This window comes from Orycteropus afer, unplaced genomic scaffold (genome assembly GCF_000298275.1).
Source record: "Orycteropus afer afer isolate SDZICR_OR568_19922 unplaced genomic scaffold, OryAfe1.0 scaffold00373, whole genome shotgun sequence".
Classification (NCBI taxonomy): domain Eukaryota; kingdom Metazoa; phylum Chordata; class Mammalia; order Tubulidentata; family Orycteropodidae; genus Orycteropus; species Orycteropus afer.
In genome coordinates this window covers 3,195,668-3,212,255 of record NW_006921960.1, presented here as the reverse complement: position 1 = coordinate 3,212,255, position 16,588 = coordinate 3,195,668, and the positions used below count along the sequence as shown (strand labels likewise).

General features: G+C 34.6%; 1 protein-coding gene across 1 annotated transcript in view; it reads right to left on the bottom strand.

The window, feature by feature from the left end:
- TPR (translocated promoter region, nuclear basket protein) overlaps nt 1–16,588 on the bottom strand; it is a 91,298-nt gene that overhangs the window by 37,132 nt on the left and 37,578 nt on the right. Inside the window, exons 30-39 of the mRNA XM_007953143.1 lie at nt 15,144–15,276; nt 13,503–13,711; nt 12,476–12,619; nt 11,744–11,942; nt 9,640–9,845; nt 9,364–9,425; nt 8,431–8,639; nt 6,648–6,920; nt 2,236–2,384; nt 1,505–1,588 (exon numbers count right to left, since the gene is read on the bottom strand). Of these exons, the coding sequence (XP_007951334.1) occupies nt 1,505–1,588; nt 2,236–2,384; nt 6,648–6,920; nt 8,431–8,639; nt 9,364–9,425; nt 9,640–9,845; nt 11,744–11,942; nt 12,476–12,619; nt 13,503–13,711; nt 15,144–15,276 (1,668 nt within the window). The remainder of the gene's footprint in view (nt 1–1,504; nt 1,589–2,235; nt 2,385–6,647; nt 6,921–8,430; nt 8,640–9,363; nt 9,426–9,639; nt 9,846–11,743; nt 11,943–12,475; nt 12,620–13,502; nt 13,712–15,143; nt 15,277–16,588) is intronic.

Here is a 16,588-nt window from a genome sequence, read left to right as displayed (position 1 = left end):
CCCCCTCTTACATTTGGCTTCCTATGTGTGCTACATAAGCTTGCATGTTATATACATGGGAACATTGTATGTGAAATATATTATTATATATATCTCAAAATACCTAGTTTTCACCGAATTTCCCATAACGTTAGTTAAAGGAACGTTTTTTATTAAGGAGGATATTCAATCTGTATTTTGATAAATCCAATCACTTATTTAAAAACTGACTATGAAATGTGCTTTTAAGCTCAAAGGAAAAAATTAAAAGGTCCAATGCTTGAATCATGATATGTAGGAAAATATTATTAGGTACTTAATTATTGAAGAAAATTTTTTCTATCTCAGAACTTTTACTTGGATGATATGTAACTTTCTTTAGTGCATTTCTTTTTATAAAAAAAGATACCAGATATTAAAATAATTCTTTGTTCAACATATTTGCTCACAATTCTATTTTGTCAGTCACCGAAATAAACTAAATTCAACCTTATTTGTTATTTATTATAAAAAGTTAAATGTCTGCTTTTTTTGCTTAAGCACTCAACTATTTTTTATATAAGGCAGGAATAATGTCGTTAACCAAGTCATTCATAAAAGATTATGTCAGTATTATGTCAGTACAATGGAAAAAATGAGTAAGTCATAATATAATTAAAAATGTACCTCAAATTGACATGCTTATTTTAGAAAAAGTAACTTATAAAGAACATCTGCTCCATTGTGAGAAAAACCAGAAAAATAATGGTTACACATTCAGTAGATAGTGCTGGAAGCTTGGAATAGAAAGCTAAAGGGCATTTTGAGTCAAATTTTTGCCAACTATAAGAAAAAGTTTTTTTTTGTAAAAGATTTCAATATATTTAAGAATTAAAGTTGATACAAGTTTTTGGGTGATGCAAACAATTAAGCTGCTCAGCTGCTAACAAAATGGTTAGAGGTACAAATTCACTCAGAGCCATCTCAAAGCAAGGCCTGGAGATCTACTTTCGAAATATCAGTCAATGGAAACCCCTACAGAGCACAGTTCTGCTAACACACATGGGATTACCATGAACTGGAATTGATCTGATGCCAACTTGGCAATATTTGGCAGGTCTTTTTACATACTTTATAATCTTAAAAAACTGTACCTTATTATTCCTACAGGTGAGAAAATTGAAGTGTAGAGGTTTAAAGATTTGCTTAGTCACACAGCTCATCTTAACTCAAGACTAAACTATCACTCTGTCCTTCTAAATAAGTGAAACAGTGGATCATCTTTACTCATGACAATTCTTAGCTTGGAAAACCTGTGCTACCTATGACCCAAAACATTAATATAAGTTTGGAAGGCAGTAAACTAATAGGAAAAAATTAAACAAAACAGAAATTACACTGGTTAATTCTAGTGATATTTCGTTACATCTGAAAGCAGTAAGCTAAAATAATTCCAAATAACGAAACAACTGTCAAGCTATTCCATTCACGAAAGCAATAATTTCTTTCGTAATTTGAATTACTTCAAAAGCAAGTTTTTACTTACTTCTCCAATAGAATCTTGGGAATCCTGGTTGTATACTTGAGTCTCTACCTCTCCATCAGTACTTTCTTCTGCCATAACTTCTTCCTGAATTAAAACATAAAAGGGTTTTAAGCTTAATAGATCACTAGATGAGGGCTCACCCATTCAGGCAGTTCTCTTAATAAAATTAAACTCAATCTACAACTTTAAAAGAAATGTTAACCTCATTTCATCTATAAAATACTATCAATCACATTTTTAGTACTTGAAAAACATAGCTTATGAACATTAATTAATACATGCTAATAAAACTAATTTAGGAGTCACAACAGTTAATAGTAGTAAAGCCTACTTAATTGTAATTTAGACTCAAAAGAAAATGAAAGAATATTGGTAAATCCTAGAAAAACATAGCCAGTAAGAGTTTCAAGCATACACAAGACTATAAACTTCCCTATTCTTTGAAATAAAAACACACAAAAAAAATCTTTCGAAATAGAACTCAATTTAGGGTTTTATAACTGCATTTTTTACTGAAATGGGAACAAACTTAACTAAAGATATGCAAAGACTATTGTTGGCTACAGTACAATACTTGGGCTATCAGTAGAAACTCTGTAGTAAGTTCAACAAGAGTGTTCCAGATAATGAATTTTGGCCACAAAAGGTGAACTCTCCTAACAATGCTATTCTTGAAAGAATGTTAGTCCTACTGGTAAAAGTAAAAATAAGCATGAAAAAGTTATACACACCTCAGGTCCTACCGGTGTAATACTTTTCAATTTCTTTGGAATAGGCATTTCCACTGTATCATCAGACACTTGGTCTGATGTTTCTATGGTGCTATCATCTTCCTCTTCACGTGTACGCTTTGACAAAGAAGAACTTGGGGTAGCTGAAACTTTGAAATCAGATCATTTAAAATCTTGAATTAAAGCATGACACTGAACTTAATGTAGACAAAGAATTTTTAAAACTCTTTTTTCATTAGCAAATATAGTCACATAACTAAACAAGGATACAATACACACTTAATTGTATAGATTATTGTAATGCAATCAATCAAGTCCTGGATAAATTTCCATCAGCATAATTTGTTCTTGATAATCTACATGTTCACCACACATCTGTCAGTTTGTCATACTGTGGTGGTTTGCATGTTGCTGTGCTACTGGAAGCTATGTCACTGGTATATTAAATACCAGCAGGGTCACTCATAGTGGACAGGTTTCAGCAAAGCTTCTAGACTAAAAGACTAATAAGAAGGAAGAGGTGAGTCTGGTCCACTTCTGGGGGGCAAAAAAAAAAAAAAAACTGCACTGAAAAACCTTACAAATAGCAGGGAAACAGTCTGATAGTGATAGCAGATAAGACTTCAGGTTGGAAGACTTTCCAAATGGGACTATGAAATGTGCTTTTAAGCTCAAAGGAACTTTCTCTTCAAAGCAGATGGAGTAAACCTTTTGGGACCTTCAATTGTTAATCTGAAATGACTCAAAATGAGGAGAACAGCTGCAAACATCCATTCATAATTGAAACATGTATGAAGAACAAATCCAGGAAAACTGGAAGTTGTCAAAAACAAAATGGAATGCATAATAATAGATATACTAGGCATCAGTAACCTGAAATGGACAGTACTAGCCATTCTGAATCAATCATAAGGTCTACTATGCCAGGAATGACAAATTAAAGAGGAATAACATCACAATCATTGTCAAAGAGAACATTTCAAGATCTATACTGAAGTACAATGCTGTCAGTGTAGGGTAATATCCACACACCTACAAGGAAAACCAGTTAATACTTCTATTACTTAAATTTATGTACCAATGATTAAAGCCAAAAATGAAGAAATTCAGGATTTTTACTGAGTTCTGCAGTCTGAAATTGACCAAATAAGCAATCAAGATGTATTGGTAATTATTGGTGATTGGAATGTCAAAGTTAGAAACAAAAAGAAAGATCAGTAGTTGGAAAATATAGTCTTGGTGACAGTAATGATGTTAGACATCACATAATATAATTTTTATATGACCAATGATTTATTCATTGCAAATATCTTTTTTCAACAACATTAACAGTGACTAAACATGTGGACTTGACCTGATAAAATGCACAGGAATCAAATCAACTACATCTGTGATGGAAAGAAACCATGGAGAAGCTCAATATCATTGCTCAGAACAAGGTCAGGGCCGACTATGGGAAAGATCATTAATTGCTCATGTACAAGTTTAAGCTGAAGCTGAAGAAAATTAAAACAAGCCCACGAGAGCCAAAATATGAGAGTGAGTATATCCTACCTGAATTTAGAGACCATCTAAAGAACAGATTTGATGCACTGAACGTCAATGACCAAAGACCAGACAAGCTGTGAGATGACATCAAGGTATCATACATAAAAAAAGCAGAAGGTCAATAAAAAGACAGGAAAAGAAGACAAAAATGAATGTCAGGAGAGACTCTGAAGCATGCTCTTGAATGGAGTATTGCTAAAGCGAATGAAGACATGACGACAGAAAAGGGCTGAACAGAAGATTTCAAAGGGCAGCTTGAGAAGATAACGTATTATAATGAAATGTGAAAAGGCCTGGAGTTGGAAAATCAAAGGCAAAGAAGAACACACTCAGCATTTCTCAAGCTGAAAGAAACTAAAAACATTCAAACCTTGAGTTGCAATAATGAAAGATTCTATGACAAAATATTGGATGATGAAGGAACCATGAAAAGAAGATGGAAGGAATACACAAAGTCTGTATACCAAAATGATTTAGTTGGCTTTTAACCATTTCAGGAGCTACATATGATCAAGAATCCATGGTACTGAAGGAAGAAGCCCAAGATGCACTGAAGAAGCTGGTGAATAACAAGGTTCCGGGAATTGAGAGAATACCCCGAGATGTTTCAGCAAATGGATGCAGCATTGGAGACACTTACTTGTTTATGTCAAGAAATTTTGAAGATAGCTACCTAGCCAGCCAACTGGAAGAGATCCTACGTGTGTCCATTCCAAAGAAAGGTGATCCAACAGAATACAGAAATTATCAAACAATACCATTTATATTTTGTTGAATATAATTCAAAAATAGTTACAAAAGTCAATGTCATGAGACAAAGTGTTATGTGAACTGCTGTATGGAAAATGAATTTGCTCTGTAAACTTTCACCTAAATCACAATAAAAATTTAAAAAACAAACAAACAAAAAAAACAGTTGCAACAGTACATAGACAGGGAACTGCCAGAAATTCAAGCCAGGTTCAAAGAGGGTGTGAACAAGGGGTATCACTGCTGATTTCAGATGGATCATGGCTGAAAGCAAAGAATACCAGAAAGATGTTAACTGTGTTTTGCTGATTATGCAAAGGAATTCGACTGTGTGGATCACAACAAATTATGGCTAATGTGGCAAAGAATGGAAATTCCAGAACACTTAATTGTGCTCATGAGGAACCTGTACACAGACCAAGAGACAGTTACTTGGACAGAACAAGGGATACCACATGATCATGAAAGGTGTGTATCAGGGTTGTATCTTTTCATCACACTTATTTCATGTGTATGTGGAGCAAATAATTTGAGAAGCTTGACTACATGAGGAAGCAGCATCAGGGCTGAAGAAAGACTCATTAAAAACCTAAAATATGGAGATAACACAGCCTTGCTTGCTGAAAGTGAAGAAGACTTGAAATATTTATTGATGAAGATCTAAGACTACAGTGTTCAGTATGGATTATACCTCAACATAAAGAAAACAAAAGTCCTCACAACTGGACCAATAAATAATATCATGATAGACAGAGAAAAGGTTGAATTTGTCAAGGATTTCACTTTCCTTAGATCCACAACCAATACCTATGTAATCAGAAGTGAAGCAATAAAACGACGTATTGCACTGGGCAGATCTCCCACAGAACACCTCTTTATAGGGTTCAAAAGCAAAGATGTCACTTTGAAGACTAAAATGCACCTGACCCAAGCCATGGTACTGTCAACTGCCTCATGAGAAAGCTGGACAGTGAATAAGGAACACAGCAAAATTAATGTGTTTGAATTGTGGTGTTGGCAAAGAATGCTGAATGCACCATGGACTGCTGGAAGAGTGAACAAATCTATGTTGGAGAAAATACAGCCTGAATGCTCCTTAGACGTGAGAATGGCCAGACTTTTGTCTCAACTACTTTGGTCATGCTGTCAGAAGGCACTAGTCCCTGGAGGAGGTTATCATGCTTGGTAAAGTAGAGGGGCAGTGAAAACTGGGATGGCCCTCAATGAAATGGACTGACACAATGGCTACAATGAGCTCAAGTGTGGTAAAGATTGTAAGGATGGTGCAGAACAGGGCCAGTGTTTCTGTATGTTGTATATAGGATATCTATGAGTCATCACTGACTCAATTAACGATGACAACAATCTATATGCAAACAAAAGATAATTTATGCTTTAAACCAATGGTCTAATACACTGCATTATCAACATAATCCTGCTCAATAAAGCCAGGCACCTTTGACAGTAATATACCTGATTCACTGTGACTGCAGTGACATGACTGCTTTTATAAAGTTTACACAGGGCCATCCCTATAGTTTATAAAGCCCAGGACTCCTTGGATAAAATAATTTACATTATATACTTATATTTGAAAATGGTTATATGAACTTTCATTCAGGACCTGCATTAAGTTACATAAGGCCTGGGTTGTATCACCTTTAACATTTGTCAAAAAAAAATAACTGGAGGGAAAGTAAGATCTTATTTAATGACAACAACAAATAATCTAACATAGAATTCATTCAGTAGCAAACCTGAAATAAAAATGGCAGAAGTACATTCATTCATGCATTCTGATATCTGACAGAAAACAAGTACATACAAGAATAATCAAGGTATGTATTGATTGGGGGTTGGTATGTGCCATCGAGTCAGACACGACTCATAGCGACCCCTCCTTGGGTTTCTGAGGCATTATCGCTATGGAAGTAGATTGCCCAACCTTCCTTCCGAGTGGCTGGTGGGTGTGAACCGCCAGCCCTCTGGTTAGCAGTCAAATGCCTTACGCACTACGCTACCAGAGCTCCTTATGTATTAGATTAAAAAAACTATACTATGCACAAGTCTACAATGCACAAGTCTATGAAAACTTCATTTAAAATTAATCTTACCAGTGCCAAATACTGCTGTGGAAGTAGAAGGCCGCTCAATTGGTGAACTCTGAACAACTTCTACTATGTTTGGGGACAGCTCTTGATTTGCAGGCTCAATCTGAGGATGACTCTGTTGAGTGGGTTGTACAAAAGCTGTAGCCTGTGTTTGCTGCTGAACAGTTAAAATGGGTTGAGAGATAGAAGGCTGGACATTAGGACTAGTAGAACGAACAGATCCACTTGTGCTTCCAAAAACTGGAACATGTTCCACAGGACCTTCTGACTGCATAGCTGAAAAATAATTATGTTTAAAAAACCATAAAAAAGGGTTTCATTTCTAATAGCTTTACAAAGAACCAAGTAATTTTTTAAACGAAAATATACACGACAATAATTAAGTCTTCTACTCTCACCAAGGTTAGCATTATCCTTCCCTGTACCATACCCTGTATGGTATGTGTCATGTTTTGTATAGTTACTTGTGTACCTATCTCTTACCATCCATTAGACAAAACACTGGGCAAATACAATGTATTAGGCATTTTTGTATTGTGCTATGTGACTGGTATGGTAGCCTGCAATAAATTCTTCGTTGAATTAAATGATATCTAAAATGGTTTTGGCATCTTTTATTCCATTTAAATTACGATTAAATAAAAGGAATGAGATTAATAAGCTCATAGCGAAATTATGCTTTTAGTAAGCATCATTTTATTTTTAAATATCATAAAATGAACTTTATGACCAGTTTAACTGATAATATATTAAATAATAACTTTTCAATATAGATGAAATAAAATTTTTTGTACTTTAATAGTTGTTGTTGTTGTTTGCCGTCGAGTTGGCCCCGACTCATAGCGACCCCTCCTTGGGTTTCCAAGGCAGTATCACTACAGAAGTAGGATTGCCCAACCTTCCTTCCGAGGAGTGGCTGGTGGGTTTATACATGTCATATACTCCCAAACACTTGAATAATTTACTGAATTCAAACTTTTGTTAAGAATCTAAGGAAATACGTTCATCCATTTAACAAAGCTGAACACCTATTTTAGGACTGAGTAAAGGGATTAAACAATGAAAAACATGATACTTGTCCCTGGGCTCAATCTAGTGGAATGAATAAAAAGGTATGTGTATAAAGGAGTAAAAGACAGTTGTAACTGCTATAATGAGTAATCAAATGGAGAGAAGAAAGGGTCAGATCCTTCAGTGAAAAAGTGATGCTACACTGAACCAATGATTCAGCATGGTTTTTCAATTTTGCACGGATTTCCTATCATTCTAAGCAAAAAAAAAAATTCAGTCCTAAAAAAAATACCTTATATTAAATAAATACACTAAACCTCTGCCATCGTGTCATTATCAGCTCATAGTATACCCTATTTGGTTTCCAAAGCTGTAAATCTTTATGAAAGTAGATTGTCTCATCTTCCTCCCATTAAGCAGCTGGTGGGTTTGATCTGTCGACCTCCTACTTAACAGCCAATGCCTTACCCGCTATGCCACCAGAGCTCCTATTACATATACTAAGAGTGGTGCATTTTCCCCCTTGATTTAACTTAACAATAAAACAAAACAACAAAAAAAGAAGTAGGAGGGAGGAAGGAAGGGGGGTTGTTAATTTATGGCATTAATACACATCCTAGGAGGCACTCATTTCAAAACATTAACCACCCACTTTTACTATGATGTGTGACTTCAGCTTTAAGGAGAGCATCATTTGTCCTTGAAGTCACTGTCATCTTTTTGTAACGAATATAAACAAGCAGCAGTCCAATCAGATCTGTATTATTTTACTTACCTTCTTGTGACTCCACTTGTGTAGTGGGCATCACTGTAGCTGTTGGGGTAGTAGTAGGATTTGTAACAGTTGCAGGTGTAACCATTGGGCGGATACTAGCTCTAGGTGTTGACTTATTTCCAGCCATAGCTGCAGCTGTTACTTTACTTGGAGTAGAAACCACAGGAGTTGGCTTAATATTGGCTGTTGGTGGTTCTGACGTGCTGGCACTTAAAAAGGAGAAAATCCAAGAGTAGAGATTCACGAAAATAATTACTACAAATATTGCTTAGAAAGTACATAAATTATACTAAAAGCAAAGCACACATTTCATGAAACAAAGTTAGCAAAGTATGCCCCTTAATACGGGTTCAGATCTTATTAATTCTGGTTTTCCTAACAATGCTTCAAGTAGACTCTTGGCAGATTAAAAAAAATGTATATTTTTAAAAGAGACAGTGAGTATGAATATTTTAAATCTTTAATAAGAAGTTTTGATTTTAAACATTAAGAACTGTGAGTGAAATGTTCTTAAGTCCTGCATTTAGGATTTCAAATAATTACAAAGCATCCTGACAATGCAGAATTTAATTACTGGATCACTTTAAACTCAAGCCTCACCCCAGACTTTCTACTTGTTATCTTATAACATCATGGGACATTAGTAACTTATTTCCGATGTAAGCCAATCAGAAACTAAAAAATGACCAATGTTTACTCTGTCACAAAGCTTTACCAATGATGTATAGTATGCTGAAACAAGAGTTCTGGGGGTAAAAAATAAAGTTGGCAATTGCATGACATAGTTCGGAAGGAACAAATAGCTCTTTGAATATATTTTTTTAAATTGTATAGATTTCTTTCTATCCCCAAAGATTATGAGATCCTTGCTGGAACTATGAAAGGAAAAAAGGCTATCAGTTGGTGAAAGACTGTGAAAGAACTAAAACTCACATTCCTCTTTCACCAGAAGCTGGAGTTGTTTTCAATGTGATCTGTCTCTGCTGTTCTGGGACCTACACACAAAAAAATTATTCATTAATGTGCTAAATCCCACAAGATTCCACTAAACAATGCCATACAAATATTTAGTATTGTTCATTTTCTCTGTACACTTTGAATTTTATTCAAAATTAACTCTGACAAAAGCTGCTAAAAAACACCAGGTGCTTTCAGGTAAGATTTACAAAGAAAAAAATGATTACTTATTTAACTGAATTAGCTAATCACCTTATTAGTAGGTTCTTGAGGCTCATCTCTTTGCTCAAGGTGTCTCTCTTGATGCTCCCTGAGTTCTCTTTCCAAGCGACTAATTCGACCTTCATATTGGGACTTAAGAGCAGTCATACGTACATCCAATTCATCTTTCTGCTGATCTAAGGCTCCATTCCTTTGTTTAAGTTCCTCATTTTCTTTAGTTAGCTGATCTTTTACACCTAAGGAGATAACCATGTTATTATATTATTTTAGTCAAATACTGGAAGTAAAGAACATTCATGTGCTTAAATGGTGCACAAGGATCATACCATATTCTACTACTCTACTTTGAAAATCTGTAGTAATTCTGACACATTATACATAATAACAACATACCTCTCAACGAGCAAAGTTCTAAACTTATCAAGTTTAATTTCTTACTCCAATAAGAAATGTGTAACTTTTCCTAAGAATTCAAAATGCTAAACTATATATAATCATAAACTATATATAGTAAGCAGAAGTCCTTTTAAATGGTCTTAAATATTTTAATGTAACATTAAAGATATGAATTGCAACATTCTCATTTCACATAATCTATTTGCTGTTACTGTTAATGTGCCGTCGAGTTGGCCCCGACTCATAGTGACCCCTCCTTGGGTTTCCAAGGCAGTATAACTACAGAAGTAGATTGCCCCATCTTCCTTCCGAGGAGTGGCTGGTGGGTTTGAACCGCCAGCCTTCTGGTTAGCAGTCAAATATCTTAGGCACTACGCTACCAGAGCTCCCATAACCTATTTATATACTCCAAATTATTTAAATAATTTACTTCAAAATAGTTAACTTTTTTGTATGAATTAAATTATTGAGATATTATCTTATAGTCATTAAAATAATGCTCATAATAAAACCCAACTTATTTGGCAATTTACATACCAAGCAGACTGGCAGGCAAAATTCAGGTAGGCCCTAACCTTGCAGCACAGAGCTCCTTATAAATTTGACATACTACTCTGAAGGGCCAGAAGGGCCCTTAGTCAAGTGAAGCACAGAAAAATTCTGGACTAGTAAGATCCAATGCTGTCTAGTTTACGAAAAGGCCTCTGGGCAGCATAGTCTGGGCTCAAAGTGTGTCAGAACGGAGTAACGGTTATCACTAAAGAAGGGTTTCACTACCCTATTACCAGACAACCATTAAAAAATACTCCCCATATCAAAACATACAGAAGAGAATTAATGAGAATGTTTAAATATTGTAAAAATGTAACCCATGTCTCTAAAATTACGTATTGAAAAACCCACTGCCATCAAGTTGATTCCAACTCATAGTGATTCCTACTGGGTTTCCAAGGCTACAAATCTTCACAGAAGTAGACTGCCTCATCTTCTTCCTGTGAAGCAGCTGGTGGGTTTGAACCACTGACCTTCTGGTTAGCAGCCAAGTACCTTACTCACTATACCACTATAGTGCCCTGAAAATATGTATAACCAAAAAAAAAGAGAACAAGATTCACTGCCATGAAGCCAATTCTGACTCACAGTGACTCCTCTGGGTTTCCAAGGTGGTAAATCTTTACAGAAGCACATCGCCTATCTTCCTTCCAAAGAGCAGCTGGTTAGCAACCTGGTTAGCAGTCAAATGCCTTAGGCAGCACACCCCAGAGCTCCTTATGTATGTTGTTGTTGTTATGTGCTGTCGAGTTAAACCTGACTCATAGCGACCCCTCCTTGGGTTTCCAAGGCAGTATCACTATGGAAATAGATTGCCCAACCTTCCTTCCCAGGAATGGCTGGTGGGTTTGAACTGCCAGCCTTCTCGTTTGCAGTCAAGTGCCTTAGGCACTAGGCTACCAGAGCTCCTTCCTTATGTATAGTAATTATTAAATGGAAACTTAGTTTGTTATGTAAACTTTTACCAAAAACACAATAAATTTTGTTTAAAAAAAAAAAAAAACCTTCATAAATAAAGGACATACTCATCTCTTGAAAATTAAGACGGTTCTAAATTTGTATCTAATTCATATTTAAAACAAAACAATGACTTTATAGTACTTTTATCTTTTCCATTAATTTTAAATCTATATAAAATAACCAACTTTACTATCAAGTTCAAACCTTAAAGTATACAAAAATTTACCAGCTAAGTGTGCAATTTTTGATTTTGCTGCTACAATAGCCTTTCTTGTTTTTTCTTCCTTTTCAGTAATCTGCTGTCTGAGCTGCTCCTCCTGTGTGGTTCTATCTTGGAGATCCTGACGAAGTCGTGAAAGTTCAGACTGTAGTTGCACAGTTTGTTCTTGGAGATTTCTTGCTTCCATCTCTTTTTCAGATAATGTCTTTTAAAAGAAGCCAAAACATTCATCATATAATTCAATCAAATAATGTAAGATGTATGTTCTACAGACTTAAAATGTACTACTTCTTAAATCTGCTTTTTTAGATTAAATAAAAACGTAAGTCTAAAAATGGTGGCCAAAACAAGAAAGTAGACATTTGAGGATGATAGTGGTTGTGTGCCATCTAGTCAATTCTGACTCAAAGCAACTCTTTATGACAGAGTAGAACTGTCCCATAGGGTCTCCCAGCCTGTAAATGTTTATGGGAACAGATTACCAGATCTTTTCTCTTATAGAGCTGCTGGTGGGGTTGAACCACCAAATTTGGTCACTTAACAACTGTACCACAAAGGCTGATCTGAGGCGGATTAGATACTATTTACATAATAAGCCATTCCAAGTAAAAAGGGTAAAATTTATACATTTCCATATAATAAATAAAATATTGGCAGTGTTTAACACTTAGGCTCTCTAGGTACACAAAAAGGAAAGAATTAGGGGCAGAACTCCTGTCACTGCTCTGACATTCATACCTTCTGAAGACTATCTACTTGACCCTCCAGTGATTTTGACTTTGTTTCAGCTTGGCTGAGGGTTTCTTTGAGCTCCTGCATTTCCTGGACTGAGACATGCTGTTCCTGATGGTCTCCAGAAGACTGAGCTGAGGTCTCCATGACCTATGATGACAAAAAGTAGTAACATATTCAATAATTACACCTCCAGAAGTTCATCTAAAGACATAAGAAATATATTTTTAAGCATATGCATAAATAAATTTGCTCTGGAGCAATTTTAATGCCTCAAAATAGGGAATTAGTTAAATAAATAAGTCATGTTTTTCTTCCCATAAAAGTGGGACTTAATGAGCTGATCAAAATGATGATGCACTACAAGTGAATGTTTGACATAGGAATATTATTTTCACAATAATGAAGCAAGTGAAAAAGCAGCCTATAAAAAAGCACATACAAATGATTTCATTTTTATGGTAGAACATAACTGCTCATTTGTAAAGAAAAATATACTAAGGTGCTAACAACACTGACGTACTGGCAGGACATTTGAATTTTTCTCTGTAGATATTTTTTTGTTGAACATGTAATTAATATGTAAATAAGCCACTACTTTTACCTTTGGAAACTAAAAAGAAAAAAATAATCTTTAGATTTAAAATATAATAAGGATTTTGTTATTCTTTGTAATGAGTGGTTAACATAAACAACTTATTTAAAATTAAAACGAAGTCTAATGAATTGTAAAGAACTATCATTTTTGATATATACAATTCTAATTAACAATCAATTAAAACATAGCTTCGTAAGAGGAAAAGTATTTGAAATTAGGCAACAAGACTAAAAGTATCTAGATTTTACCAAAATTTCTTTGAGTTTATAATGTCCTCTGGGATATATTAAAAGGCTAATCTTAAATCAAATGATATTAGGTAAGTTTACTCTCGAGTTTAGAATGAAAAAAATTAACACTCAAAACTGTGAGAAACTATGATTTTTAGAAGATTCATTCTAATCATTTTTTTGAAAGAAGATTTCCTCAAAATACCTTATCCTGTTGTGCTTTAAGTTCTTCATATTGAGTCTTGTACCTACGTCCAATTTTCTTGACTTGAGTAATAGTTTTGACTTTTTCTTGGATATCAACTATTTTAGCATCCAAGTCCTTCTGGATGTTTTCCTTTTCAGTTCTTACTTTATTTAAATCTTCTCTTAGACTCTGGATTAAGTTCTGGTTGTTAGTCAAAGATGCATTTGCTCTTTAAAAACAAAAAAGGAGGGGGAGCAGAAAGGGGATGACTATAAGATATTTTTTAATTTTTAAAATATCTCAATTTAAGTTTATACTGGGCTACTTTAATAATATTTTTTCAATTAAAAAAAAATTAAAATATTTCTAATAATAATTTTGCTATTTATGAATTCATAGTCTTTTAGAAAGATCTTATTTATTCCACAGGCATATAGAAATGTTTTGCAGGTTAGAAAAACTGAGCTACAAGTGGTTAATTTTACAAAGGCATCAAGTGGTAGTACCCAAATTTTAAGCCACATATGCTTGATAGCAAAACCTAAACTCTTTCTATCACATTTGTTGTTGTTGTTGTTATATGCTGTCGAGTTGGACCCGACTCATAGCGACACCTCCTTGGGTTTCTGAGGCAGTATCACTACGGGAGTAGATTGCCCCATCTTCCTTCCGAGGAGTGGCTGGTGGATTTGAACCGCCAGCCTTCTGGTTAGCAGTCAAGTGCCTTAGCCACTATGCTACCAGAGCTCCCTCTATCATCACATCTAGTGTTTGCCAAACTTTTTCTGTAAAGGGCCAGACACAGCAAGTATGTCAGGCTTTGTAGACTACATATAGATTTTATTGCTTAATTTTGTTCTTTTTTACAATCCTTAAAGATCATTTTCAGTTTACAAGCTGTACAAAACCAAGCCATGGGCCAGATTTGGCCTGAAGGCTATATAGTTCACTAACCCCTTTACACATCATGAACTGAATCTGAAATCAGATAATCTGAATTAAGTGTACAGTTTAACAATGACTAACTCTATAACACTGGGTAGTCAAGCTTTTAAAATCTTAGCTTCCTCATCTTTTAAGATTAAGGAATAATTTCTCTACTACTTTACATACCAGACTCCTGTTATACAAAAAGTATGGCACTATATATGACAATAATCTGTCTGCTGTAAAACACTATATAAATAAAAGCCATGATAAAAAATGACACTAAAGCTTAAAAAAATAGACAAAACAGAAACATTAAATATTTAATTTCTTATTTTTAAAGGGACACTTAGCTGTTAATTTTTTTTTTCAATTTTTATCTTAATAATTTCTTTATTAAAAGTGTTCAAAATAGATTCATGAATATGCCAACAAAAAGAAAAATAACAGAAAAACGTATTTCCAAAATACTTTGCTTCTTAGAAAATAATTTAGCTTTACACTTACACAACCTGTGTAAGTTTAAAAACAGTAACAATTCCTATGAAGGTGTAACAATGCATGCATCACTGCTTGCTTGGCTCTGTAAGAAACTCAAAGTAAAGAGTACATGTAGGGCTCCAAAATTTTTCATGCTTTCCAGAATCAGGTAGCACTTTGGGAGTCATATAAAGAGTAGAAAAAGCTTTAAGATTTCATTTATTATATACAATTTAAGGCTTCTTTCCACACACCTTGCAATTTCAGCTTTAAGTTTTCCAATTTCTTCAGTCAACTGTTGAATACGCTTGGTGTGAACTTCCTTTTCAGAAAGGAGCTTCCGATATTCTTCGGTATCTGGATCTTTTTGTTGGCTTACCAGATGCTAGAAAGCCAAAAATGCGTAAGATGGTTTTTTTTAGGTTTTATGACATAAATATATTAGAATAAAATGGCAGAATATCTAAGTATGTCTACATCAGGTATCCTGCAAGTGTAATGGTCAAGTACCAAATTACAAGATACTAAGATGAAAGCTTTAATGTTTGTTTAGCTGCAAAGCCTAGCCAATGTGGAAGTGAAAAAAAAATCAATGTCAACTGGTCATCATTTTTTGATAGCTGTGAACAAACATTCCAGATTAGTTATGATGGGGCCAAATAAAGGGATCCAAAAAATTTAAAGCTTTTAATATTAAGTACCAAATTTCGTTAATTAGAAAGCTAGTTAAAAGTAAAAAAAGTCTGTAACACATTAAAATACGAAAGTAAATCTAAACCTGATTCAATTAACTAGGAAAGAAGGCCCCCCTCACCCTCAATGCCCTCAAATCAACTTCAACTCATAGCAACCCCTCCTTGGGTTTCTGAGGCAGTACCTACACAGAAGCAGAATGCCCAGTCTTCCTTCTGAGGAGTGGCTGGTGGGTTTGAACAGCCAGCTTTCTGGTTAGCAGTCAAATGCCTTAGGCACTATGCCACCAGAGCTCCCAAGAAAGAAGGCCACACAGTGTAACAGAATACCTCTAGATTTTGGCAGGTATCTTTCTTGGATTTTTCAGAATGCTTGTGTAATAAGAAAAGCAATACAAAGGCTCTAATTCAAACAAAAATGGCTACTATCTTGGAGCAATTTCTAGTTGTAAAGTTTTATATTTATTATTTAACTTTGTAACATAGACAGTGTCATGATATTCTCTTTTACAAATGAGAAATAGATTAGAGAGACTATGACACTCTTATAAGTCATGTAACTAGTACTTAGCAAGAGCGCTTTGTACTTTCTGCACAATTTTCTTGTAAACTTAAAACAGCTCTAAAAAATAAAGTCTGTTAAAAATACCTATGTACCTACATAATAAAAAAAGGTGAAAAATGAGTTATAGATTTAACATGTCACATACATACATTAACATATTAGTAAACATGTAATAATTTTCATTCCAAACTCCAAACTCACTGCTACTGAATTGATTTTGACTCATAGTGACCCCCACTGGCTTTGTGAGGCTATAAAATCTTTAAGGAAGCAGACTTCCTCATTTTTCTTCAAAGGAGCAGCTGATGGGCTCAAACCGCTGACCTTTTGGTTAGCTGCCCAAAACATTAACTGCTATACTACCAGAGCTCCTTATTTTACTAGTTCTTCATGTTTTTCATCTGTAGCATAGTGGCTAAGACACTTGCCTGCTAACCAGA